This window comes from Lacerta agilis, chromosome 12, assembly GCF_009819535.1.
Source record: "Lacerta agilis isolate rLacAgi1 chromosome 12, rLacAgi1.pri, whole genome shotgun sequence".
Lineage (NCBI taxonomy): Eukaryota > Metazoa > Chordata > Lepidosauria > Squamata > Lacertidae > Lacerta > Lacerta agilis.
Window position 1 is genome coordinate 1,823,781 of NC_046323.1, and position 27,027 is coordinate 1,850,807.

Consider the following 27,027-nt stretch of genomic DNA (forward strand, 5'->3'; position numbering starts at 1 on the left):
ATCAATAGTCCGTCAAACGACCGGGGACCCTGTGTGATCGCCACAAAACTGGTGGCAGCGGCGGGATAAGATCAATACGCCAGCAGGAGACATCAATAAGCCCATGGAGGGATATTGATATCGTTGTGCCTGTTCACCACAAAATTGACAGAAGCAGCTGGGGTTAAACAATACACCTGGAAGGGGAAGGGTAAATCTGTGAAGTGATAACCTAGCCCGGGGGTGTAGTTGTGGTTACCCAAGGACGCTGCAAGGCTAAGATAACAAAAGGAGAAAAGAGAGCTCACAAATCTGTTCTGGCAGGGGGTTTTGACTTGGGGTCCGAGGAAGTAAGCTTAACGGGTAGAGAGAAGACCCATAGCAGAACTTTAAGACCCGAGTCTGGAGAAACCTAGCCAGGGGGAACAGTGCTGAGAGGAGATTTCTCTTATTTTGTTAATTTAACTGTCAATCCTCAATCACACAATATGCCACCTAAAAAGACAAAGAACCCTGTGAGGGAACCAGTTCAAGATAGCTCTGAAGGGGAGGAAAATGGGAATCCTCTGAGGGAAGAGCAGAGCTTAGAAGATGAAACTAATATTGTACCTGAGGCGAGAGAGCCACAAGTGTCTATAGAATTAGAAAAGTGGAAACTAGAACAACAATATAAATTTGAATTAGAAAAAGTTAAGGCTAACCAAGAATTAGAAAAGGAAAGAATTAAGGCTGAGGTGAGAGAGAAAGAACTGAGATTGCAAGCTGAGGCGAGAGAGAACGAACTAAGATTGCAAGCTGAAAGAGAGGAGAGAGAGAGACAATATAATTTAGAAATAAAGAGGATGGAATTGTCAGCTCTGAGCAATCAAAATAACAGCAACAACAGTACACCTCAAACCGTTAACAAAGTAGATTTAAAGCGATTCCCTGAGTTCAAGGAGAAAGATAGCCCAGAGGCTTTTCTGATATCATTTGAGAGAGCCTGTAAAGATTTCCAAGTGAAGGATGAGGAGAAAATGGTGATCTTAAGGGCTAGAATTAGTGGGGTACTGGCAGAAATATACGCCCAAATGACAGAAGAACAGTCAACAGATTTTGAGATGTTTAAACAATTAATTTATACGAGGTTTGGAATTACCTCAGAACAACTAAGAAAAAAATTCAGGAGTGTGACAAAGTTGAGAGAAGAAACGTATGCTCAGTTGGGGGCAAAAATTACAAATTACCTAAAAAAATGGTTAGAGCAGGAGGGTGCGGATTCAATTCAAAAAATCAGAGAGGTTATTGCGTTGGAGCAATTTTATGCCACCATAACTGGGGAGCTGAAATATCTTGTAAAGGAAAGAAGTCCTAAAACCATCCAGGAGGCAGCAAACATAGCTGACCAAATTAATGAAATTAGGGACCATGGATTTGATAGTCCAAAATTTGGCGGGAAATTGTGGGGGAACCCCAGAAACCAATTTCAATATGCTAAAGGAAGCTCTTCTCCGGCAATGAAAAAGGGAAACATACCACAGTCAAAAAGCCCAAGTGACGTGGGCCAAACTAACACCCATACCTCTGAGGTAAAAGAAAATAAATCTAATTATACTGGGGGAAGAGATATGAGGTGCTGGTCGTGCAACAAACTGGGCCACAGAAGCTTTGAATGTAAGACTGGTGAACAAGTTAAATCTGGGAGCACAAACACTCAAAAACACTCTTATTGTATCCACTCAGTAGGGCAGGGTGAGGCTAAGCAGGTTGCCACGGAAACCGAAGCTCTAGCTAGGCCTGAGACAGAGGAGATTCCTGAGGCCTCAGTAATACACTGTTACTTGATTAAACAGAATGAGGTGCTCTTGAGAAAGTCAGGAGAAAATATTTGGATTGAAAACAAAAAATATCTAGGGTTAAAAGATACCGGATCCCAAATCACAATCGTTCATCCTGAGATAATCAATCCCGAGAGTATAATTCCAGGAAAAACTATAGGATTAAAAGGAATCGCCAAAGAGCCAGTTAGACTCCAAATGGCTGAGGTAAACATTAAGTTACATGACTGGAGTGGAAAGTGGCAAGTGGCCATTTCAGAGGAAATCCCCACTGCGGTGCTTATCGGTTGGGATCTCCTGGAGCATGTGCAGAGTGCGTTTGTTATTAACCGCTCCAAGGGGGGCCAACTGTCAACTGATACTGAGGGAAGCGAAACAGTTGCCAATGAGGGCAGGACTCAGAGTCCTCAAGTTGAAACTTTGAGTGAGCCAGGCTTCCTAATACCTTTTAAAACTACTCAAAAGACTAATTTCTCTCAGGAACAAAAGAATGACATGGGACTAAATGGCTGTTTTGAGGCAGCAAAATCTACTGTTCCATTAACCCCTGATTGCCCAGAGAGGTTCTGCCTAGAGGAGGGGCTGTTATATCGTGAAGCCCTTAGCACACCTTATAAAGGGGGAGGAGGAAACTGCAGACAACTAGTGGTTCCTCACATGTACAGAGAAACAATCATAAAACAAGCCCATAATAGTATTTTTGGGGCACATATGGGGATAACTCGGACCAAACGAAGAGTGGCACAAAATTTCTATTGGCCAGGAATGGGGAAGCAAATTAGAATGTATTGCCAAGCCTGTGACATTTGCCAGAGGCAGGGATCAGGTCAGGACAAAACCAAGGCAAAACTGTGTCCTTTACCTGTAATCTCCACACCAGCCCAGAGTTTAGGACACGACGTGGCACAACCCGTGCCTAGAGCGACCAAAAAGGGGAATGAAATGCAACTAGCCTGGGAGGAACCATCCCAAATCGTGTCCAAAATAAATAATGCAAACTACCTTATCCAGCAGGGGGATGAGGGGCGCAAGGTAGTTCACATAAACATGATTAAGCCTTACCAGAGAAATGAAAGCTGGGCTCTCTGTGCTATCCAAGAGGACCCAGAAGAAGCAGAAATACCATGCTGGGAGGGGAGAGGGGAGCAAGAATGTAATATACAAGAAGTTAAGCTAGCCCCTACCTTAACCCATTCACAGCAGGAAGAAATAAGAAACATCCCACAAAAATTTAAAACGATTTTCAGTAATACTCCAAGACTAGCAAAAGGGGTAGTCCAACACATTGACACCGGGATTGCAAAGTCTTGTGATTTCATATTTGTTATGCCGTATGATGAACAGAGTCAGGTGTGGTCGCAATGCAAAGCCAGAGCCAATGCTCCATATATCCACACCATAATGGAATATGAAAAATACATTCACATGGGCAATAATCCAAAGAAGATTGTGATGGGTGTTCCATGGTACGGCTATGATTATACCTGTCTAGGTTCAATTAAGGCCCATGTTTGTTCAATTGCAAAAGTTCCTTTCCAAGGGGCTCCATGCAGTGACATGGCAGGATGTCAGCGCCCATATAAAGTAAACATGGATATAGTAAACAGTTTTATTTCCGGGATCCTGTGGGATGAGGAACAGAAAGCCCCACATTTAGAATGCAAGGTCTTTATATTTGACATTGGGGGGCAGGCCTGGAAAGCTTATGACTGGTCACATATTACCACAGTGGCGATTTTTGGAAAATATGACCCTGAGCTTATGGGTTACGCCCATTCAAGAGGAGTCAGAGTTGTTTTAAAAAGTGACCTATCTGGGAGATCAGTTAGAACAACTATTCAAAGTTATGATAAACCATTCATCAGTTGGAAATATAGAAAGAAAAACATACTGAAAGTTATAGTTGCCAGGGTGACCCATCAACTTTCTATGAAAGTGAAAGTGTTTCCTACACTAGAGATTGTGTGGTGGGAAGTTGGGTACCCTGCTGCTCATGCAACACAAATAAATGCCCAAGATGAACGTGGTTACACAGCATTAACGTGGCCACCACGTCAAAGACATAAAAAAGTAGTCTTCAAATTGCTTGAAGTGGGAACTGATAATTCAATACAGACCAAAGATGGACTGACAGCAAGGGAGATTGCTAACAGCAATAGGCAATCAGAGCTTTTTAGTCTACTTTCATTGAGTAAATACGTTTGTCCAAAAAGCTTCAGCAAGCTGACTAAAAAAGAAGCTATCCACAAACTTCTGAAAGCAGTTCCCAATGAATTCAAAAGCCAGACAACCAGTTCTTATGCAGCTTTTGGTGACATGGAGACGTTTGTACAAGACCTCAGGCTACAACACTTAACAGAGATCCTGAAGAAGAGAGAGGGTGACCCAAGAGAGCTTTTGACCCTGAGAAACAAAGACTCTACACAGCTTGGAATCCACAATAGTTACAGACGCATCGACTGCAGGGATCGGAGTTGGACTGTGTCAACTTGCATCCAACTTGCATCCAATCACGTGTGGCAGAGAAAAGACTGGTGCCTAGAGAAAGACACTTCTTGTGGCGGTTAAGGACAATAAGGAGCGTGAAAGGATCCTGGACATCGTTGCAGATGCCTTATCACGAAGACCCGAAGGCAAAGATTAAAATGGACAGTTACAAATTTTCTTGCAGTTAACTAAAGGTTTAATATTGCATGATCTATTGTATATAATGTGGAAAAAAAAACAATTATTAAGCCAGTATAAGATGAAGAGTTAAGGTTAGTAAACATAGAAAGTGTTTGTTTGAATTAAGGTGTCACGCAGTTTGATCAGGAGTATAACTCTGTACAGTTATCCCTCCTGAATCAAACTTATTTAAGGGGGGAGGTATGTGGCGTTTGCCTTTCTAGGGTATACATATAGGAGAAGGAGTAAGTAAGGGGTTAAGTGGCTGGCCCTAGGCTGTCCAATAAACAGAGGGGGGAGGAGCTAGGGGCAGCTGAAGGAGTCAGTTAGAGTTAGAGAGCGGGGGAGTTAAGGGGAGTTGTTGAAGAGCAGTTGATCGAGGGAGTTGGTTGGTGGGTGGTTGTTGATTGTGAGGGTTGGTGGTGAGGTCTAGTGGTGAGCGTAGGCAGGGTTGTAACCAATATTTCTTAAGTTGTTGAAGTTTTTAAATAAACACTTATTATTTTGTTTAAAATTGCACCCTGACTGTGAAAGTTATTACCAGGGAGGGGATCCTGGTTGGTGGCAGCGAAGCGCGTGGTGGCACAGGGATCAATAGTCCGTCAAACGACCGGGGACCCTGTGTGATCGCCACACCCTCCATAATCCACAGATATATTTGCCCTAGTTTCTCAGTATCTGAGAAATCCCATGAAAATGATATGGCAATATAGCTGTTGTTCTCTCTTAGCACCCTTACTATCATTCTGTATTACTAACACATAAAGCCTTGCTACCACCAGTGACGTTAACCAAGGACCCCAGTTTGCATCAAAGTCATAGTTCAGTATACACAGAGAGAAAAACAAACATCTCAGCAAGTTTTTAAGTGGTTTGCTGAACTGGGCCTTAGGATGCAGCAACACTTAATAGCCTTTGAATGATTTTTTTTAGTTACATTTCTCTCTGCGTATATTTCAATTATTAATGGGGGGCCCAGAAAATCAATGCCTGAATATGTTTACCAATAAAGGTATAACCCACCCAAGCATAGCTATAATTCATATTACAGCTTCCTTACACATAACAATATTGACTCCATCACATCATCTCTTCAGAACTAACTGCAGATTCAACACACTACAGATCAGGGTCATGCATCCTTTCCATATACTTGGGTAATATATGATAATGATAACTATAAGCAAGCTCATTACCAGACATGCCTGTGTTTTTCTGGAGGAATCCATTTTTAGAGCATTCACAGTCAAAATGAAAATATTGTACTGTATTTCTTGTCCACTCAGTTTTGTATTGGTGCTTCTTGCTTCTTAGTTTAGAAAGCCATAGACTTGGCTGAGTTTCCTAATATGCATAGGCAGATTAGTATCACCCATAGTTCAGACCACAAATATTGTTACAACAGTGGGGTGTCTGCCCCTCTCTGCAGTGGCAAGAGCCCATGGGGTCCCAGGCGCCCACACAGGGTCAGTTTCCCTTTGGAGAATTGAAGACATGGTAGAGACTGTTGTGGCTTTGAGAAATATGGTTTATTCATCTATTTACACCTTTAATCTGCATTGAGGAAGTCCAGATCTTACAGCATGGTCTTTCCAAGAGGGACTGGTACCTAGGGTTGCCATATGTCTGGATTTTCCCAGACACACCATCCTTTTCAGGCTTCAAATTGTTGCCCAAGAGGATATTTTAAATTTGGCAAAACGTCCATTTTAAAAAAAACAACAACAAATCTTAAAGGCACAGAGCCCACCGCCACCTCCTCTCCCCTCCCCGCCTCTCTATGATTTTCTGCTGTAGAGAGAGAGGTACTTGCCTGAGGCACACTAGCACTCCCGCCCTCTATGGTCTCTCACACTGGGAGTGGGGGCACACAATGCTCCTCCTCCTCCTCCGAATTGTTGTGTGAGGAGGAGAGTGAGCACGAGGCCAAGTGCCTCCACAGCCGCACTAAGGTTGAGCCTCACGGATCTCTGCCACTCCAGGAAGAAGGAGGCCATACCACAGCCCTCGCCGGCTACTGTCCGTCTGCCCGTCAGTGCGAAGCTGAGAGGCAGAGGCTCTTGCAGCTGCAGCCCACCCCCTCCCAGGGCTCTGTTCTCCACATTTCTGTACATTTTGCCTCAGGTGATGGAGCAGCGGGCCCGCAGGTGGCGTGGCCTCCTTGCCCACCTCCTCCACAGGCGCCCACTCTGGTTGGCCACTGTCCTTTTCTTGCTGGGTCTGGCAGCAGCTGGAGCTGGAGTGGCTGCCAAGGTGAAGGAGTGTAACAAGTTGTGTGCTCAAGGAAGTGTGCCACCAATCCTTTTGGCTATGTGTTCATGTTTCAGGTTGTTGTTGTTCAGTCGTTCAGTCGTGTCCGACTCTTCGTGACCCCATGGACCAGAGTACGCCAGGCACGCCTATCCTTCACTGCCTCTCGCAGGTAAACAAAGCCAATTGGGAATGAGAGCAATTCTTTCTGCAACCGTCTCATGGTGGTACTTGTCAATTATTACCCTGCATATATGCTTTCTATTTCAGTGCAACTCCCTAATAATAATAATAATAATAATAATAATAATAATAGAAAGTGGAAGAGCTATTCAACACTGCCAAACACAGTCATGAAATGTGCTTCCTTCCCCTTTGGCTCAGTTACATACTCTGTTCTCAGTACTGTGAAGGATGAAAATATTGTACTCTGAATTATCGCTGCTAACATGTGGCACATTTAATCTTTGTAGTTGCACTGATGAAATTTATAGACATGATTCTGTGGAATTTGTATTTTCTATCCTTGACATTTGATATACATGTTAATAAATTGTGGACAGTACTTTATTAGGCAATCTTACTATTATTTGACTTAGGTAAGAGCTTATGTTGTTGCAGTTGCTTTGATTGCTATGATACCTCTGGGAACAAACTGAAAACTAATACTAAGAGGTAGAGATTCTAATTCAGAGTTGAACACTGACACAATAAACTATGGCTTGGAACTAGCTGTATCTCTGGCACTTAAAGCCAATTTATATTACCAGAAAAATGTTGGCGGTGAAAGCAGGTAAAACATAGTCCCAAAAGGAGTGTTGGTACTTACTTAACTACCTTCCACTGTAGAAAAATATAAGCTATGTGCAGTGTCTTTCCATACAGTATACAAACAATCGATATTTTTGGTGTTATTACTGTCAGGAGAGATTCTGAAGCCTTAAAAATTATATGATAAAAGTGTCTTAGTCAAGCCACAGCAATCAATTGTGTGCTGTTAAAAACATTACATTACATAATATATCAACAAGTTCATTTTAGAAAAGGGACAGTTGTGAGGTGGAGAGAAACTTGGGAGCCAGAACAGTTATGAAAAGAGGCCTGCAGAATTAGTATTCAAAAGGCTTCTTTGTGAGAAAAGCCAAAGGGTTTTTTAAAGCCCCTTTAAAGGTCCTAATGGGGAACCAAGTATTTGACTGTGGACATAAGTTCAGCAAACGTTGGCTAAAAGCTGATCCATTGACTATGCACTGAACAGAAGGATAATATACACTACTAAATGTGATTTTATTCATAAAGTCATGTAAAGTATAAGAAAGAATTCAAAAAAAGCCTTACATCTGTGCCATGTTTTGCTCCAGTAAGATCCTGTTTGTAGTGGGCAGTTCTTAAATATTTTCTTATCAAATTACAATGCCACTTTTCATAGCAGCATGCTCAAGGCACTTTATAAAGAAAGCATGCATTGAACAATTGGAACTTTTTCCTTAAAAAGCAGCAAAGCCAAGACAAAATTAGCAACTGTATACAAAATGTAGCACACACACACACGTACTGTCCTTGGTTCTTTACAGCTAGTTTCATGCCATGGGGACAGTCCAAACTTCTGCAGGACACAGGCAGAGAGCGCCAGCACACAGATTATTCCATGTGTGCAGTAACTTCTCTGTCTGATAGGCATCTGGCCTCCTGTGTGCACATGCATGCTGTGGCAGCAGGGCTGGCCCAAGACATTTTGGCACCTGAGGCAAACCACAAAAGGGTGTCCCCCACCTGGCCAGGGATAAGGGGTGGGTGAAGATTTACACCAGGAACAAGGGGGGAATAAAGATTTACACTGGGAACAAGGGCTGGAGGAAACCAGTAGCACCTCTTATTGACTAAGATGTCATGGTAGAGGTGGCATGGAGGGAGCAGATCGGGCCTCCAAGGAGTGTCCCACAACTGTCGCTGCCACCATGACAGAAGCAGCAGGCAATCCTGGAGACCAGATCTGCTGCCCCTGTGGATCCTGCCACCCAAAGTAGTTGTCTCACATTGCCTCATGGGTGAGCCAGCCCTGTGTGGTGGCATGGTGGGGGGCAGGGCTATTTAATCGTTCCCTGACTCCCCCAAAGCCTTCTGCATTTTGTTTGTATGTGGTTGAAATGGTTTGTTACCAACACTCTTCATCTCTTAAAGACCAGATTGGGGTCTTGGGAAAGGGGTGGATGAAACGCCTCTTACCTTTGGAGGGTTGCCTCCCCTAGTTTTCTATCTGCAGTGAGTGTCCTGCACTATGATTCCCTTCTGCAAATTTGTTGTGCTAAATTAATAAATGTGGCTCAGTTTGCCCAGCTTTTGTATCTTGCCTCCTTGTTTCCAGTGTGGTTGCAAATGTTTTGTAGTCACTGTAATCTCTGGGTGTGATGTATTTCCCAACAAGCAAAAGAGAAGGCAGAAACTGCATGCATATACTGAAGTCCCTGCAAACAAATATATGGCAATTGCAAGGACACTACTATTTCATTTCTTGCTCAAACATGCAATTTATTTGTGATCCATGTTTCCTTTCTTGAACATCTCTTGTTCATGTCAGTTTCGGAGGTGCTGGATATAATTTTTTATTAAATTTTCTGTTTAACAATTCAGAATATTCATTTAAACAACCTTAAAATGTCAATAACTTCCCTTCTTCTATTTCCATGGTTCATTTTGCATATCATGAATCCCTGCGTATTTTACATAAACTAAACCATTCAGTAATCCATTATTACGTCCATCCAAACTTGTTTACACTGGAACTTTTTATAATAAAGCCCCAGTGCCCCATCTTCATTCTCTGTATTGCCATTTGTACTTCCAGTATCGATATGGGTGGTGGATTATCATGAAGAAATCACAAGTCTGAAGTGTCTGCAGACAAGGATGTCAGCATTCTCAATGGCGCGTTTGATTAAATTATTTCACAGGGTTTTACTTTTTATATTTATAAAAGAATGTTTATACTGTGTTCGACTCTGGGGTTGCAGCACTCATCTCGCTTTATTGGCCAAGGGAGCCGTGTACAACTTCCAGATCATGTGGCCAGCATGACTAAGCCGCTTCTGGCAAACCAGAGCAGCGCACAGAAATGCAGTTTACCTTCCCACCGGAGCGGTTCCTATTTATCTACTTGTGCTTCATGCTTTTCAACTGCTAGGTTGGCACGAGCTGGGACCAAGCAACGGGAGCTCACCCCGTTGCAGGGATTCGAACCGCCAACCTTCTGATCGGCAAGCCCTAGGCTCTGTGGTTTAACCCAAAGCGCCACCCGTGTCCCCATAACATAACATAACAGCAATCACAACATAAAAGTTTAAATCAGACCAGCAGCAAGTACCATCTAAACATCATCCAGCATACAATATCAACTGAAATTAAACAATAAAGGTTAGTGCTATACGAGGAAAGAGAATAGAGAGTTTGTTCATATTGGTCACTCTAATATATAACCATCAGTTTTCTACCAACTCCTTTCCCAATTGTATTCCTTCCCATGCACTTACAAATGTTGCATTATGGCTATTATCAGCCAAGACAGGCCTTTTTCACAGCCTTACAACCTAATAGACATGATACAAAAAGAAAAAAAGAATGGTGAGTGGATAAACAGCACAGAGAAGGTTCAAAATTTAATCTTTGGATAAAAGAACCACAGCTAGCAAGATAAGAAAAACCTCTGCCTGAGATCTTGCAGAATTGCTATTGGTCATTGTAAGCATTGGGCGGGTTTGCATGATATAATCAAAACTATGGCTTCACAGGACTGCAAATGTTCAGGCTCCCCAAAAGGGGCTCACAGCTGCTTTGCTCCTCCCAAACCCTTTTTTACCCCACAAAACACTGAGCTAAGCCAAGGTTTGGCTCAGCAGGTCATCTGAACCAGAACTCATGGTTAAGCTTTCACTTTGCTAACCACAAGATATACTGAAGAACAGGTCTTGGCTACAATTTATGTTTAGTGAATGAACACCCTGAGACCTGTGGGTACAGGGCGGTATACAAATTAAATCAATCAATCAATCAATCAATCAATAAACAGCTTAACCACCAGTCTAGTTGGGACAAGGCACAAAGCCAAACTTGGCTTAACTCAGCATAGCATGGCAGTAAAAGGGACTAGGGTGCAGTAAAGAGGCTATGAGCTCCTCTGTCAGAAACCACACATTTGCACAGCCTCCCTAAGTCAATTACTGAGTTGGGTGGAATTAAAACTCATTATCAGGCAGTTTTGTATGTTCATGTGTGTTGGCAATCTATAGAGATGTGTGACCAGTAACGAGATATGCCACTCTGTGTCAATGTATATGGAATCTAGATCTTTCCAAGAGAACACAGAATAGGCTCCTGCCCAGGCATTTAAGACAGGAACATATACACAGTTTATCGCGCCGAGTCTTCACGTGGTGCCATATCTGGAATATTTCTAAGCATTTTCAGAAACTGAACATGACACATGATGCTTTACAAGGATTCTCCAAGGCCTGAGCTGAAATGGCTAAGGAACTCCTCAAGAAAAATTTGTTCTTTTGTCAGATGCAAAATTACCCAAGTGTAGCTGTAGCTTTTGGCTTTTGATTGGAACATTAAATATTGTTACATTAGTCCCTGTCACAGCTGCTGCTGCTGAAATAGGGTTGTCTGGGCTTCAATGAATTAAGCATATAAACATGAAGAAAACTGAGAAAGCTCTGCAAGTCTTTTGGAAACCAAAACACAGGAGGCCAACACTTTGAAATATTGACGGTGATTGGTATTCACCAGATTGGCCATCAGTGCATTGCTTATGTTCTGCCAACCGCTTTGGGTAATGACTGTGTTTGCACACACAGGACAACATGAGCAGTCAGTGGAAGTCTCTGCCCGGTGTGTATTGGGCAAAGAGGGCTCAGCAGGGCAATTTTCAACCATGCTGGATACCAGCATAACATTAATGTTAGAAACCAAACAGTTAGCTAGCCTGGCAGTTTTGGGGGTTTTCCCAGCGATGGTGGCTTAGGCATATTGTCTTGGCTGTTGCACCCACGTGCTAGTTTGTGTGAAGCACAACCAAAACATCCAAACATAAATGAAATACAAATAGGCTGCAGATTGTCAACTGGCCAGTGGTTATTTTTATTTTATCGAAGCACACTATTAAAAGATGCATAAATGTATATGAACTTAAAACCCGTCTGCTCCTCCACCCTTGCAGCCGGATGCATTAAGAAATCCAGAAGAATCAGTACCTAATCTAGCAGCTAGCAAAGGGAAAAGATTTCTGCTGTAAGCAGGGCATGGCAAAATATTCTTTCATTTTGAGTTGAGTTGCAAGTAAAAATGGATCTTTTAAGGACAGAAAGAAACATGAACTGTGAGAAGGTTCAGCATGTAAAAATTCTCCCACTCCTTCCTAGAATTGCAGGGTTTTCCACAGTTGGTAAGAAGTAAAAGATCCATTTCTGTATATCACTCACTTAATAATAATAATAATAATAATAATAATAATAATAATAATAATAATACAGTGCACAGGAGCAAGGGTGTGATTTAAATTTATTTAAAAATAAATTAAAAAATAAGAATCAGATGACCATCCTATGATCTCTCTGAGGGTAAGAGCTATTTGACAATGGAACGGACTCCCTTGGAAGGTGGCAAACTCTCCTTCCGTGGAGGTTTTTAAGCAGAGGCTGGTTTGCCATCTGTCTTGGATGCTTTAGTTGAGATTCCTGTTTTGCAGGGGGTTGGACTAGATTGCCCTTTGGATCCCTTCCAACTCTACACTTCTATGACTCTGTGATTCTAGAAGCTTTTATCACCTAACTGACTATTTTCAAAATGTCATTATGTAGGACTGTAATAATTACATTATCACCATTGGCCAATTCACACACACACAAATCACAAAACAGTGGATACTTTTCACATTGGGTGATATGTATGGCTGCTGCAGGAAAAGTATGGATATTGGCTGGCCAATGTGCACACTACCCCATTGTCAATGTCCGCTGTGCATTGCTAGGAAGCTATGCATGCTTGTTTATACATTTGGACAATTTATGTACCGCTTACATTTAAGCAACATTCTAAGCATTCTACTGCCTAGGTAGCATATGTTGATCAGGCTGCTCATACTGTCCGTTTCTGTGCATCCTCCATGCCTTCGTATGCATTAGCATCATTACTAATGATGTGTCTGTGTGTCAGTCAACTTATATTACACAGTGTGCATACATGTGCATAATAAAAGGTTTCTCTGCATGTTGGGCTTTTACTCCCGATCAACACAGGGTGATACATTTCACTATCAGCTGAGCTATAGAAACTATCATATTGTTATCGCTTCAATTGCAGTTTCCCTAGTAAGGTGCCTGCCTGGAACCAACTTCATTCACACATAAACAAGCAGAACTGAGCAGAACCCTGCTGTGAAAGGCATTGGTTCCATAATTAGGTTGCATTAAACTATCTATAGAAAGCCCAAAAAGTGCTCATTTGGTTACATTTATGTACTGAGTAGAAAAGATAATTTGCCAAGAAGAGCCCATAAGCAGAACACTGTCTAAGCCTGACTGCATTTTCTTCCTTCTCAGCCTATTCCAAAGTGAGAGTAAAGGAGGGGGAAAGTATTAAATTTTATTTTCCATGTTACTTTTTGTCTTGTGATGACCTCTCCTGGCTAAGCTGTTCATTATCCTTGATGCAAACAGTTAAGAGTCTTCAGATCATTGTTTTTAAACCTTGTCATAAGACCATCAGTAGGTACTGCTGCTTATGGTTGGGTCTGATAAATGTTACCTTCCAATACAGTACTGTTTGCAAAGGATAGAACATTTTCTTTACATTGCATTGTTATTACACTGTATAGTATATATCAAACCTATACTTATTTTAAACTAAAAAAACTGTCATATTAAATTGTGAACATTTGCTCTTGATGGCCTTTGAACAAATAATTATTATTTTTAGTGAAACGACTTGGCCAACCCATATGGAAAAATATGTAAGTTTAAAAAGAAGTATTTTTAGCTCTCTCTACTAAAAATAATATAAATGCTTAGTGCTCTAGTACTAGCACAATAGAACCAACCATAGAGCAATATGTAGTTTCTTGTGTGCAGGAGCAGCTTTCAAAACAGTAACTTGTAGAACGAGTGCAAGAAAACTTTTGGTGCTGCTCTGTCATATTTCATACTCCTTTGTGCACACTTCCACATGAAAATGTGCAGTGACTTCAGCAATTTCCACACACAACCAAAGATAGCCTTGCATTTCCTAGTAAATAGTCCTTTAGTTTAATCATTCAGCTCCCATTTCAACAGCCATTCAGTAACCTAGCGGGTCACCCTTGCATTTTCAAGGTATCTGTGGGTGGCATCTTCCAGCTGCATTAAAATCAACAGAGTTCTGCCACTGCCTTTGAGGGGATGTAGATCACCCTCAGAACTCCATATGCAGTAAATAGTCCAGTTTAGTCTTCCAGTTCCCATTTCAACAGCAGGACATTAAGGCAGAAAGCTTCAAAACTGCTCAGTAACGGGTAGCTCTGTAATTACCCCCCCCCCAAAAAAAACTAATTTCTAAGGTGCAATCAAACTGGACATCAGTTTGCAGATTAATTTCATCTGCCAAAGTCTTACATATCATGTTCAAGTAACATTACCAAATCTGATAGCAAACTAAAACTCCTTTGTTGCTCTTTCACTGTCACTTGGAAGGATATACCTTTACGATTCTCTGCAGGAATGTTTTTCATGCACTTTTCATTTGCCAGGATGTAATTGGGTTTGTTATAATGGTTCAAGAAAGCAGATGTACTTATATTGCCCTGATTTGCTTTATGCAACTATTCATCTGTTACCAGCCAGTCCCTCTTCTGCCTTCTCCAATACTGGCAACAGGGGATCACAAGGTAATAATAATAATAATAATAATAACTATTGAATATAGGAAATTTGGAAAGTATAGCTATATGATATCCATATGTTGCATACAGAGAATGGGGTTTTGTTTCATTTTCAAAAGAGACAACCTGGAAATTTTATTTACAGAAGGTTCTTGTCCAAATTTTTTAAAACGAGCAAATAATGGTTGTATGATGCCTGCATCCAAGCTTGAGTAACATTAAAACAAGTACCACCAATCAGTGCACATGGACAAACTTCTTGCATTATGATACAACACTAGGAGGTAACACAAATCAGCTACCCTGCAAGTTGATACAGCGACAGTGCTATACAGAGACAGTTTAAAAATATGATGCAGGGTACATTTAGTGAACATGAAGAAAAATGTACAAGGGTTGAGTTTCAACACACCATCTAGAATGCACTGAGCTTGCAGCAGCCAGAGGAAAGGTACAACCAGGTCTTTCTTGACTTCCTGTGGTGTTACACACCACCTTTTACCATTAACTGGAAGACATTCACATTCAGAATCTATATGGGATAAACCATGCGCACCAAGCACAAAAAAAACTTTATTGGATTGCTTTTGAAACAGAGCGTGACAATGCTCAAACCAGTTTGCAGTGTGCAATTATTTGGTTCATATACTGAACCATGTTTTTGTTGTTGTTGTTGTGTCATACATGGTATCTTTCAAATGTATCACAGACATTGGAAAATAATCCCTTGCATTTGGGACTGAATAAATGCCAGTTCTTTTCAGGGTTCGACCATGGCATGCCAAGTCTCAAGCGTGGCATATTTCACATAAACATAAATGAAATTTCACCAGATCAAGTGCAAAGTGCATTTATTTAATCACCAAGGAACTGCAAATAATCTCCAAACTTCAAGGATCTGCTCTGGCATTTCTCCCCTTCTTCCTATAAAGTAGTGCTTTTTATTTTCTAGAACTGAAGGTAACATATGCAAAGGTGCTGAGTCAAATATCAAGACTTGTACATTGGCTATTAAATCTTCAAGGTGATTTATTACAATAACACAGCATGCACTGCCCACACTCCAAAACAAACAGCAAAACTAGCACACTGAGCCACAGGCATGCAGAGTCTTCTTTCCAGATCACTGTGAATGTAAAAAGGAAACTGCAGATCTTTGGAGTAAAAGCTGTATATCTGATAACCCTACAACAACCCTCTCTATAGAGACTGGAGATGTGGTTAAATACTTTAGTCTGGCATCCACCAACCAGCGCTAAAAGCTTACAGTCATTTTCGACTTACAATGTTTCAACTTGCACTTAGCTCAACAGATCTGGCAACAGAATTAGGCCCCTCTCAGAGTGCCCTGGGATGCAACCCTCTCGCCCACCAACTGTTTGCTCATCGTTTACCTAACAAACATCCCTTTCTCAAGAATGAAACACAGAGGCAACGGCTTTAGTTCAACTTCACTGATTTTGCTTTGAGAAGGAAAACTTTAAATTTCTTCCTAAATCAAGCCTTCTCCAACCAGATCAGCAGCAAAATCCCGAGTCACAGCGCCCATTGCCCACTCTTCTGAGCGCGCACCAACGCTTCTGGCACTTGAAAGTCAAACCGCTGCCAATCCCACCGAAGAGTGGACAAAGAACTTCCGAGAGAGCCCACCAGGAAGCCTAGGTCTAGGTGAGGATCGCCAACAACCTCTCTCCAACAGCACCCTCGCCACGGAAATAGTGGACCAGATCCACAAGACTCCTGCTGTTGCGGTGATCGCCCAAAGAGAGCCACCAACACCAAACCAACACCGAATTCGAGCTCCGACTAAGGAATCCGATTCTCCCTCCCGAACCGCCCTGACCAGTTTAATACAGAAATAAGGTACTCACGGGAGGACGGGAGAGCTGTCCGGGCTCTGCAGCTGATGTTGCTGAAAATCCACAGGAAGAGAGCTGCTCGGCAGCCGGCTCGGAGAACCACCACCATCCTGTGCTTCCAGACTCCTCGTTAGTCCAAGGCGCCAGGTACAGAAGAGCCGTCGGATCCTCCTCTCCGTCGGATCTGCCCTCTGCTCGCCGGGGGTAGATCTCTCTGTCTCTCTCCGAATTCAAGTCCCGGGGACTTAGTTTTTCCTTTCCTGGTGGTCCTGTGCCCCCTCTTCGAGGTACTAATGGGAACAGGGGTTTCGAGCGGGGTATCAGGAAGGGAGAGGCGAGGGGAAAGCGCTTCTCGCTGCCGGTGCTGGCACCGCTGCAGCCGAGCCCTTCCTTGCGCACAGCGGAGGACTGGCTGCTTCCGGGAGCTTCCCTGCTCGCCTCTCTCTATATACGGCGACGCGGAGCGCTCACGCAGCGAGGCAGCCACGCAGTGGAATCAAGGAGAGCGAAGGAGCGGGAGACCGGGACCCTCCCGGCGCCGCAGAGGAGCTGCCTTAGACGCTCTCGCCTCCTGTGTTCATCTCTCGCCAGCAAGAGGAAACGCCGCCGCCGCCGCCACGACTAGAAGCAGAGGCAGCATAACCAGCAACCGAGAGGGAGGGAGGGAGAGCGAGCTCGGCAGGGGGTGGGGTTGGAAAGAGCTGGGGTGGGAAAATCCTCCTCTCCCCTCCTTCTGCTTCTCTGCCTTCTCCTGCGGCTCCTCCTCTTCGCCAGGGAAAGAGCCCCCTCTCTGCAACTCTTCCGCACTTGCCTAGTTTCAAAGCAAAAGCAAAAGAAACACCCCCAGCTCCCCCCCCCCACGCCCGCCCCACACCCTCCGCTCCTGGCGCTGAGCCGGGGCTGCTCCGGAGGGGCTGCCGGGGAAGCGGGAGGCGGCCTCGCTCAGCGAACGGCGGCGCTGGTGCCGCTGTCCGTGGTGCTGAACTTAGAAGCGGAGGCTCGTCAGCCTGGCGGGGCGTTTTCCTGCTCCTCGCCTCCTTTCCCCCCTTTATCCGTTTCTAAAAGGAAGGGGGTGGGGGGGGGAGGTGGCCCCCTGTTTTGCTGACTTCTCAGGTGTTCCCCCTTCAAAGCGAGATGGTACAGGCTCTCTGTGCTCCAACCTCCTGGGATGCACAAGCGAAGGCAGTCCAGAAAGCAAGTCTTCCGAGCGGTCCTAAGTACTAGAATCAGAATCTCAGCATCCCGGTTGTGAAGCGAGTAAAGAGGACTGCGGAAGGCTCCAATGCAGATGTTTCCCCCCCTCCTTCCCGTTGTGCAATTAGAAGCACACACGAACGCAGAGCGGGCAGGAGGGCGGCAAAGCTGCATTAAAGTAATAGACCGCTTGCCTTCAAGGAACCGGTAATGCAATCAGGCGTTATTGTAGCTTTGGTAGGAAAAGGCTTCAAGAAACCCTTCTCCCTGCTGCTGCTGCTGCTGCTGCTGCTACTCCACCTCTTTCTCTCTCTCTCTCTCTCTCTCTCTCTCTCTCTCTCTCTCCCCCCCCCCCCCACTCCTTGCAAGTCTTGAGATTAAAGTTGCTGCATTCTAGAGGAATATTGTCTGCTATTACCATTTATTTGATATTGGCTCTTTTGGTGCATTCATCTCTTATTTTCTAGCTGTTCTTTTGAGTACGTAAGGTAAAAAAAAAGTTTATTTAAAGGCTGTAGAATAATACTGATAAAGGAATAAAATATTTCTCAGAAATGTCACTGATTGTATGTTGCCTGGTAAACCGGACTCAGATATTGTCTGTCAGGAAATATTTATTATTAGCAACTTGTAAATTAGTAAACTGATATTAAAATAGCCACTTCTAACTTTATAACAGTGCAAACTTATACATTTCTACACAGAAATAAGTTCTGTTGAGGTGAGTGGACATTACTCCCTGTAAAGTGAGTATAAGATTGCAGACTAAGCTACATTTTCAATATGTGAGATAGTTAGCTGTTAATTTTCTTGTAAAGAAGCACTGAAAACTGTGCTTTAAGATGAATGCAGAAAAACAAATGACAACTGAAAGCAATGACATGCCTGGAAAGACCATTTAATGTGATGGGAAGCTAACTTTAGTGTCTTCTTCATCTTAAGTATTTTTTATATTGAAGGTGTTTCAACATCGACTTTTAGGCTCAGGGAAGGGGCATCTTCTGAGAGACAAGTTCACCTTTAAAAATCATGTTTGTGCATAAAACATATGAAGATGTCACTAGAGAGCCTGGCCATTGTGTCAGTATGGAGAGAAATGCTATATTGGGAGAAATGGATACAGGATGTTAAAAGCAGGTGAGCAAGTTGCCTAGATTTAGCTAATGGAGACTAGTTCACATAACAACTAGGACAAAGCTCAGGTGTAAGGATAGAAACAGACACATACCCCAGAGTATGAAATTTGACTGCTGGCATATAAAATTTGATGGAGACTCTGGGAGTTAGCATATAAAATATTTAAATTTGATATGTCAGCTCCCAATGCTTCCACCATATGTAAGCAAGATCTAGAAATGGAACACTGGGTGAAGTTATGCAGCTAGGAGTGAGCCTCACCAGGGATGTCAAAAGGGTTTCCCTTTGCATCCTACCCCCCTGCCTGCAATCTATTGACAAGAACTGCTGCTTATGTACATATATTAACGTAGCCTAGCCAACCTAACACAGCTGTTGCAAATGTAAAAGGTGAGAGGAGAGAAAAACGGTATGTAGACTTGAGTTCTTGGATGGAAAAGCAAGATGCAAGTACATGTGACATAGTTAAAATATGGAATACACTCCCACAAGAGGCAGTAATGGCTGCCATCTTGGATAGCTTTAAAAGAGAATTGGAAAATTCATGGAGGATAAGGCAATTGATGGTTATGCTCTGCCTCCATGATCAGAAGCTATATGCTTCTGGATACCAGTTGCTTGAAACTGTAGGAGAGGAGTGTGTTCTTGTGCTTGGGTCCTGCTTATGGCCTTCTAATGGGCATCTGGAAGGCCATTGTGAGAACAGAGTGCTGGACTAGATAGCAGTAGACCGGATCCAGCAGGCTCATGTTCTTCGGTAATGATTGATTGATTGATTGATTGATCACAAATCTTGTAATGAAAGCTTTAAAAAAGCAGCCTCCTTGCTTATATGTTTCATAGTCATTACGTTTACATGGGGGGTGGGGGGTGGAAAAAAGCCAAACAAAAAGATTGCTGATGCTGATAAATAACAAGCAAAAAAATACTAGCATGTGAAGTTTCTTAACTTTGGTGTCTGAAGCACCAATCCTCAGGCTAGCCTACACAGGAGGCAGCACTCGCATAAAGCAGTGGTGTCCCTGAATGAAAGCATTTTTGTTTGTTCTTATGATGGAGAATAAACCACAGGGCTGGGGGCACTGCTGAAGTGATGGCAAGGCCTGTTCCTCAGCAGTCCAATCCCCAACCCAGGTATACTGCAAATGTCTGTGCATTGTGTGTACAGAGTTCTCCACAGCGACCTATGCAATATAAAGCCCCTCCTTCTACAAACCCCTGCCCATCATTTTGCTAGTAAGCAAATTCTGAAGAATGAGTCACTTGTAAAAATTATCTTTGAAGAGAAAGGGGTGGTTTGTTTTGTGAGTCTGCTCAGGAAACATGAATCACTTTTCCACCCCAAGAGAGAAATGCTTTTTTTACATCCCTAAGGAAATTGTTGTTTTCCCTCAAGGCCTAAACACATGAACTGTTTATATAGACTGTCACTTTTTGCTTGCCCACTATAGTTAAAAAAGACAGAGAAAGTACCTTTACAGGAAAGAACCATAATCTCCTTGCATTGTCATATCCCTGAAAAGGGTTGACAGCATGGATCCAGACTTGCTCATTTTCAGTGTTCCAGTCAAGAGGGTGACCCTGACTCAAGCAGCTTCAGTGTTCATTTTCACAGTGTTCAATCATGACCTATCAGCATCTATTGAGACAGGTTTATACAGCAATGTCTTTCTCTGTCCTGCTGTTCTGTGCATTTTGGCATGACGCTATTTTTAAAACCTATAATTAAAGTACTCTGATTCACAGAGATACTTGAGCTTTTTGTAGACTACTTCAAGTAGACTACTTTTCAGTAGTGAATAATTAAAAAAAAATCTGCACACATGGTAATGTAGCAAATATGTTCTCGAACTCAGTGAATGTTAAGCGCCCTTCAGTTTCCAGACTGCTGCCCCCAGTCACATGCTGTCTGTGTACTGGAGGCACCTGCCAAAATACATAGGCTCTTATCACACATTGTTACTCAAGTGGAAATAAATGACTAAAGGGTGAAATCTACCTATACTAAATGAAGAAGTGCAGAAAAGCAACTTGATTTTCATATTTAAATAATACAACACACCCTCATTTATCTGAATATTACAAAATATTGATTTATTATTCCCTATTGACCTCAATATTTTAATGATGGTTGTTAGCATGTTTAATGCAGAAAAGACAGTGAAATCATTAACTGCATCTACTTCCCAAGGATACCTTCAGCTCAGCCAGTGTTGCTTTCATTTTATAAAGGACAATTTAAGGTTAAAATATAGTAGCTTGCTTGCTGAAGGCCCCTCAGGACTGCTTCTGTTATTAAAGTGAAGTCACTGTATACTTTCTTAAAAAAATAATTTTTAATGCAATGGAACTTTATATAAAACTTGTGGCGGGGAGGTGTAGGAACTTTTCTCTTGTTGCTTGGTATGCCTTGACCTTTGACACAGGCAAAGTTCTAAACATCTCTCTTTTCCTCAAGATACTCTCCAAAGCCTACCTTTCCCATGAAGCCTTTCAGTTCAGCTGTAAAGAGGGGCCCCTACAGATGTCTTGGCTCATAATGCTATTGAGACATGAACACACTGCTAATACCATTTGGGCCTGCAATTAGTGCATGTCCCATAGTTTCTTGCTAAAATCATGTGACTTCTCATGCCACCAATGTTCTGGCTACTGTTGTTGTGCTATAGCACAAGAGTGCCCCTCCAGGTGACAATAATGTGATAATGATGGGGAAGCACCTAATAGGATGAAATGATGTGTGGGTGGTCTAGAATAAATTCACCAACAATACACTATTGCTGCATCAATGACGTATTGCAGAATACACCCCAACCAACCCCTCCCCCACAAAGCACCACTTTGGAGGGTCCCCAAGACTAAGTACATGTAACTGCACTTGAAATCCACTATGTGCTCACATTGAAATTTAGATATTTCTAAGTCTGCAGTGTGGGGTGGAAAGCAGTTGCTTTGCTTATGAAACTTCATGAATATTGCTATATATATGCCTAGAACACTAGAGAGGGCCTTCTCTGTGGCTTTGCAAAGACTGTGGAACTCCAGGGCCAAGGAAGGTCCAGATTGTCCCCTCCCTAAAATATGTCCTTTGCCATATATTATTCCAGTGAGCATTTGGCAAGTCAAGTTGTTAGGGTTTTTTGTTTTGTTTTGTTTTGTTTTGTTTTGTTTTTAGCTCTCTGAATTTATTGGTAAAGTTTTTAGACTTTCTAGAATTACTGTAATGCTTATTTACCTGCCGGGTTTGTCTTTTTAATTGCTTGATATTTTTACTATTGCTTTATTTTTGCATTTTGTCTTAAGCTACTGTATTCGGAATTGCCTTATTAAAACAGAAAGGCAGGATATAAATTGTAAATTATATACACACAAAGAATCAAATGTGGTGACAATAATAATAGTACAACAAAACAAAACAACAACACCACAAACTGGCTAGAAAATAGAAAACCAAATTTATTGGAATAATAGCTAGAATGGAGATAGGCGAGTAACCATTCAAACAACAAACATACTAAGGTGCTATGTGCAAGTCAAGACCTGGAAATACTGTAAACATGGAATGGATAAAAATACAACTATATCTAAACAAATTACATGCACAGTAAATGTTATACAGACTGGATTAATGAACCATTCAACAAATAGCATGAGTCCAAACACGGAACGGCAACCCAGTGTCGCCACATGAGGGTAGCACATAGGAGAATATAAAAAATGTTCAAAGCCGCTTATCAAAGCTGAACTAGATGAAATGTTCTTCAATGGGTTTTGACTTGGAAACACAAAGCCGTATACATGGATCAATCACGGGAAGGTGAATCAAAGCCACCACCCTGATGAGAATAACGCAGGTCGGCAAAAGAAGACCTGTTTTCCAGATATATTACAGGTTTTGCTTACACGCTTCGTCAGTCCAAAAAGCCAATCATACAAAACAGTTTGCTCAGGATAAAGAAGATATGCTTATTTACCTGCCAGCTTTGTCTGTTTAATTGCTTGATATTTTTACTATTGCTTAATTTTTGCATTTTGTCTTAAGCTATTTGGAATCACCTGTATTAAAACAGAAAGGCAGGATATAAATAGTAACCACAATAATATAAGTAGTAGTAGTAGTAGTAGTAGTAGTAAATATGTTTTTAAGCAATTCTTGTTTTTATCTGTAAGCCACGTTGAGTTTTGTCAAGGGAAAAGACAGTGTATGACAACAACAACAACCACCACCACCTGATATTTCTCAGAGTGCAAATCTATTTACATTGTCCATGCACAAATGTTAATTGGCATCGGATCAGATGCAGAAATGATAAAAATGTTTGGTCTGAGACAGGGATATTGGATGACTCCATAAAAAACTGGTCTGTCAAATAGATTCCATTCCATCTGCCATTTTGACACCCACACACCCAATTGCATCACAGACTTTTTCTCTCAATCCTTTTTTACTCAGTTCTCTTACTTCTGAGTAGCAGTAAGAGATCCTACTTCTAGACAGCTTTGTAATAGTCCATCAAGCACTTCAGTGACTCTGTCTTTCAGGTGCAACAAGATTCTTTTTAGTATTTGTTGCAAAAGACAACAGGGCTAACCCCCTGGAAATTCATTAACTTTGAAACAGAACATTCAAGGAAGGTAACTGATTTGTAAATATCTGTTGATGGCTGAGAAATATTTGCCTATCATACACTATGATATACAGTACATAAAATAAGTATATTTCCATATCAGTGGGTGACAAAATGGAAGAAAGACCTGTACAAAATAAACCAATTGCAGTGGCATGGGAAATGTCTGACAAAAGAGTGAATGAATGTCAAAATGGCTTGTAACACATTTAGAAATCTATAGCCTTAGAGTACCCAGTGTGACACGGGTGTGGACCTGATCGGTGCCTGAATGGGTTCAAATATGAGCTACTCTGAGCTTTCTAATTGAATAACAGATGGAAGAATATGTAAAACCCAACTTCAATGCCTCTTCTGAAAATTACTGTAATGACATCCTAGAAGTCTCAAAAAAGAGAAGAAACAAATGTAAATTTGTATGCTCAGTACTTGGGATTGGAAGCTTATCCAAGAAGTGTATTGGATTTATTGAAACACTTGAAATCACCATAGGTCTTGGATTTTTTTTTTAAAACAGTATCTCATCTCTGCCTCTTTGAAAATTGATGCTGACCTATATTGGTTCATTAGTAATCAGTTGCTAGTAGAGGCTAGAATACTTAGGTAAATAGTGCCAATTTTATTCCATTAGAATATCATGTCACTATGACCTCTGATGCAACTCCCTAATTGCTTTCCTTTATTTTCATATTTCATTGTAGGTCTTCTTAGTCAACAGATGTTCTCTAACGTAATGGGAATCTGAATATATGAATAATAACCAATATTGAGCGTGTGCACTTCAATCAATCTGCATTAATTCCACCTATTCTCATGTGTTAAAGATCTCCAACCTGTATTAGTTTGTCTTGTAACCTCTGGAAGAATTTTACTTAGTTTACTACCACTCAAATTAATTATAATCTATTGACTTTAGAAGAGATTGACCTTTATGGGTTTGCAATCTATGGCTGCAATCCTATCCATGTCTACTCAGGAGTAAATCCCATTTTTTGTTTGCAAAATTTGTGATTAAGTATTTCAAAACTATTTAAATAAGAGGCTCAATTTCAATAGCTGTCTGCTTGCAGCTTCATTAAAATAAGGGCATGTTTGGAGAGTTAGTTGTGTAGAAGAGATTCCAAATCTAAACTTTCAGTACAGAAGGCATGACAAAGGATAGGATTTCAGCTTATAGTTGTACCTCAGGTTAAGAACTTAATTCGTTCTGGAGGTCCATTCTTAACCTGAAACTGTTCTTAACCTTAGGTACCACTTTAGCTAATGGGGCCTCCTGCCACTGGCACACGATTTCTGTTCTCATCCTGAAGCAAAGTTCTTAACCCAAGGTACTATTTCTGGGTTAGCAGAGTCTGTAACATGAAGCGTCTGTAACCTGAAGTGTCTGTAACTTGAAGCGTCTGAAACCCGAGGTACCACTGTATTTGCCTTTATCTTGTCCAACAGTGACCCTGTGCCACCATTCATGAAAGTCATTGCTATACTTGAACAGTAATCCCCACCCTAAAATGCCTTCTCCTTTTCACACACTCAGACCACGCAATCCCTGGTGCCTGATTGAACCGAACACACTTCAACATATTCATCACTTCAGGAAAACAAAGAATCTCCTTATATTAGTAATAAAAGGACTTCCGGCGAAGGCGCCATTGCCGGCGGCTGGGAGTCGCTTCGGCAGCGAAGCGACTCCGGTTTGCCCGGGGGCCAGGAGCTCCGCGACCGCACAGCGGGCTCCGGGAAGCCGTGGGAAGAGCGTCCCGCGGTTAGGGCTCTCCAGCGGGCCCCTTTTGCGGCGACCCTTTCTCGGGATTCCTTCGTAAGAGGGAGTCCCGAGTGAAAGGGCTACGTCGCGGGGCTGTGGAGACTGTCCCCAACCGGGCAGACGAAGCGGCGGCCGCCGCCGGCTTCTGAGCGCTTCGTTTTCCCTCATTCGGACTGCAATACAAGAAACCCGTAAGCTGTAAGTACGGAGGACTATTTGATCCTAAATTTTTTCAATTGGCTTCTGGGGAGGAACGTTAAAGAGGGAGTCCGTTCCTCTCCCCTGTGACTGTAGACTGTAAGATTGAATTTGGCTGCTGCTACTTTTGGATACAAAGTATTTTATTTTATTTTTGAATTTTGAGACTGATTGATTTAAAGATCCCCCTTTGGGGAGGACTGAGACCTTGGAAGTTTTTTCTTTGGAGAGACAGTGGATTAAAAATTTTCTGCGCTCTGATTAGGGAGAAATGGCGGCTGTTATGGGAATTTGAGGATGGAAAAGTACTGAACTTTGTTATTTCCTGCCTACTGTTGCCCTTTTCGGTTTCGTTTTTCATGATGCCTACAGACTTAGAAATGACTTCAGAACAAAGGAATTTTTTGGAACTGGAACTTTCGCAACAGAATGTCAACGAAAGATTTGCAGAGACTGGTTTGGCTTTTAGAAACTTGGCTAAGGAACTTAAAGAACTTAAAGACTTAATTTGTGAGTGCTATTCAGGGATTTCATCGGAAGAGGAGAACACGCAACTCCAGGACGAGGGAAGGCCCTGTCGACGTGAGAGGTCCAGGTCCGGTTATCGCGACGTTATAACCGCCCTTTGGGGTGGGAGCCCAGAGGAGCAGGAGCAACAATTTTGGGAACTACAATTGCAACTTAATTTGAAGATGGAAGTGGAGATGCTGGGTGGTGACGTACTATTCTCTCTGAATGGCTCAGCAAAAAAGCTTTGGGACAATATTTTGATTTTTGGTTGTTTTGGAAAAGTGGACATTCTGGACTTTGGGTTGGGAAGAGATTGGGGAGAAGTCTGGTGGGTGATTGAGACGGCAGGAGAGAAAATGGCAAAAAGTGGGGTAGGATGAAAGAACAGATATGATTAACCAGGAAGGCCTACCATGGTACCCCGATGTCAGAGAGTGAAAATAGACTAGGAAATGCAGCAGTTTTATGGCACTGAGAGAAAGAAAAGGTTATAAGAAGTTAAAATTGGTAATAAGAGGTAATACTGTTGGTTAGAAGTTATGTGATGTAAGATTTTCAGATAAAGATTAAGAAATTTAGTGAAAGTATGGTTAAAATAATTAGGGATGTTACTAAAGTAAATTAGAACTGAACGCAGGAGAGAGAACGGGGGAAGTCCCCTTAATAAGATTTGGAACTAGATCATAATTAATAGTTGGTGTGTTCCTGTTTGTAGGTATGTATTTGCTTTTCTTTATTTAGTTCATGTTGTGTGTTATTTTCGTTTTTTCTTTGTTTATATGTTATATGTTGTTGTTGTTGTTTTGTGGGATGGTATTTGTTAACTTTTGTGGAAAATCAATAAATTTTCTTGAAAAAAAAATATATATATTAGTAATAAAAGAATCCCGCACAACACAGCCCATTTTGTATTTTGGATGCCAGGACTGCTTGTGAATAGGACAGAAGAAAAATGTGACAGTGTTTATTTACAGTGGTGCCTCGCAAGACGAAATTAATTCGTTCCGCAAGACTCTTCGTCTTGCGGAAATTTCGTCTTGCGAGGCACCTTTTCCCATAGGAACGCATTAAAATTTAATTAATGCGTTCCTATGGGGAAAAAAGTCCGGGGGCCCCT

At 42.0% G+C, this 27,027-nt stretch overlaps 1 protein-coding gene across 1 annotated transcript in view; it reads right to left on the bottom strand.

Annotated features, from left to right (window-relative positions):
• Nucleotides 1–16,952, bottom strand: part of CNTNAP2 (contactin associated protein 2) — a 936,385-nt gene extending 919,433 nt beyond the window's left edge. Inside the window, exon 1 of the mRNA XM_033166345.1 lies at nt 16,494–16,952. Coding sequence (XP_033022236.1) covers nt 16,494–16,590 — 97 coding nt within the window. The 5' untranslated portion in view covers nt 16,591–16,952. The remainder of the gene's footprint in view (nt 1–16,493) is intronic.
• Nucleotides 16,953–27,027: the final 10,075 nt, after the last annotated feature.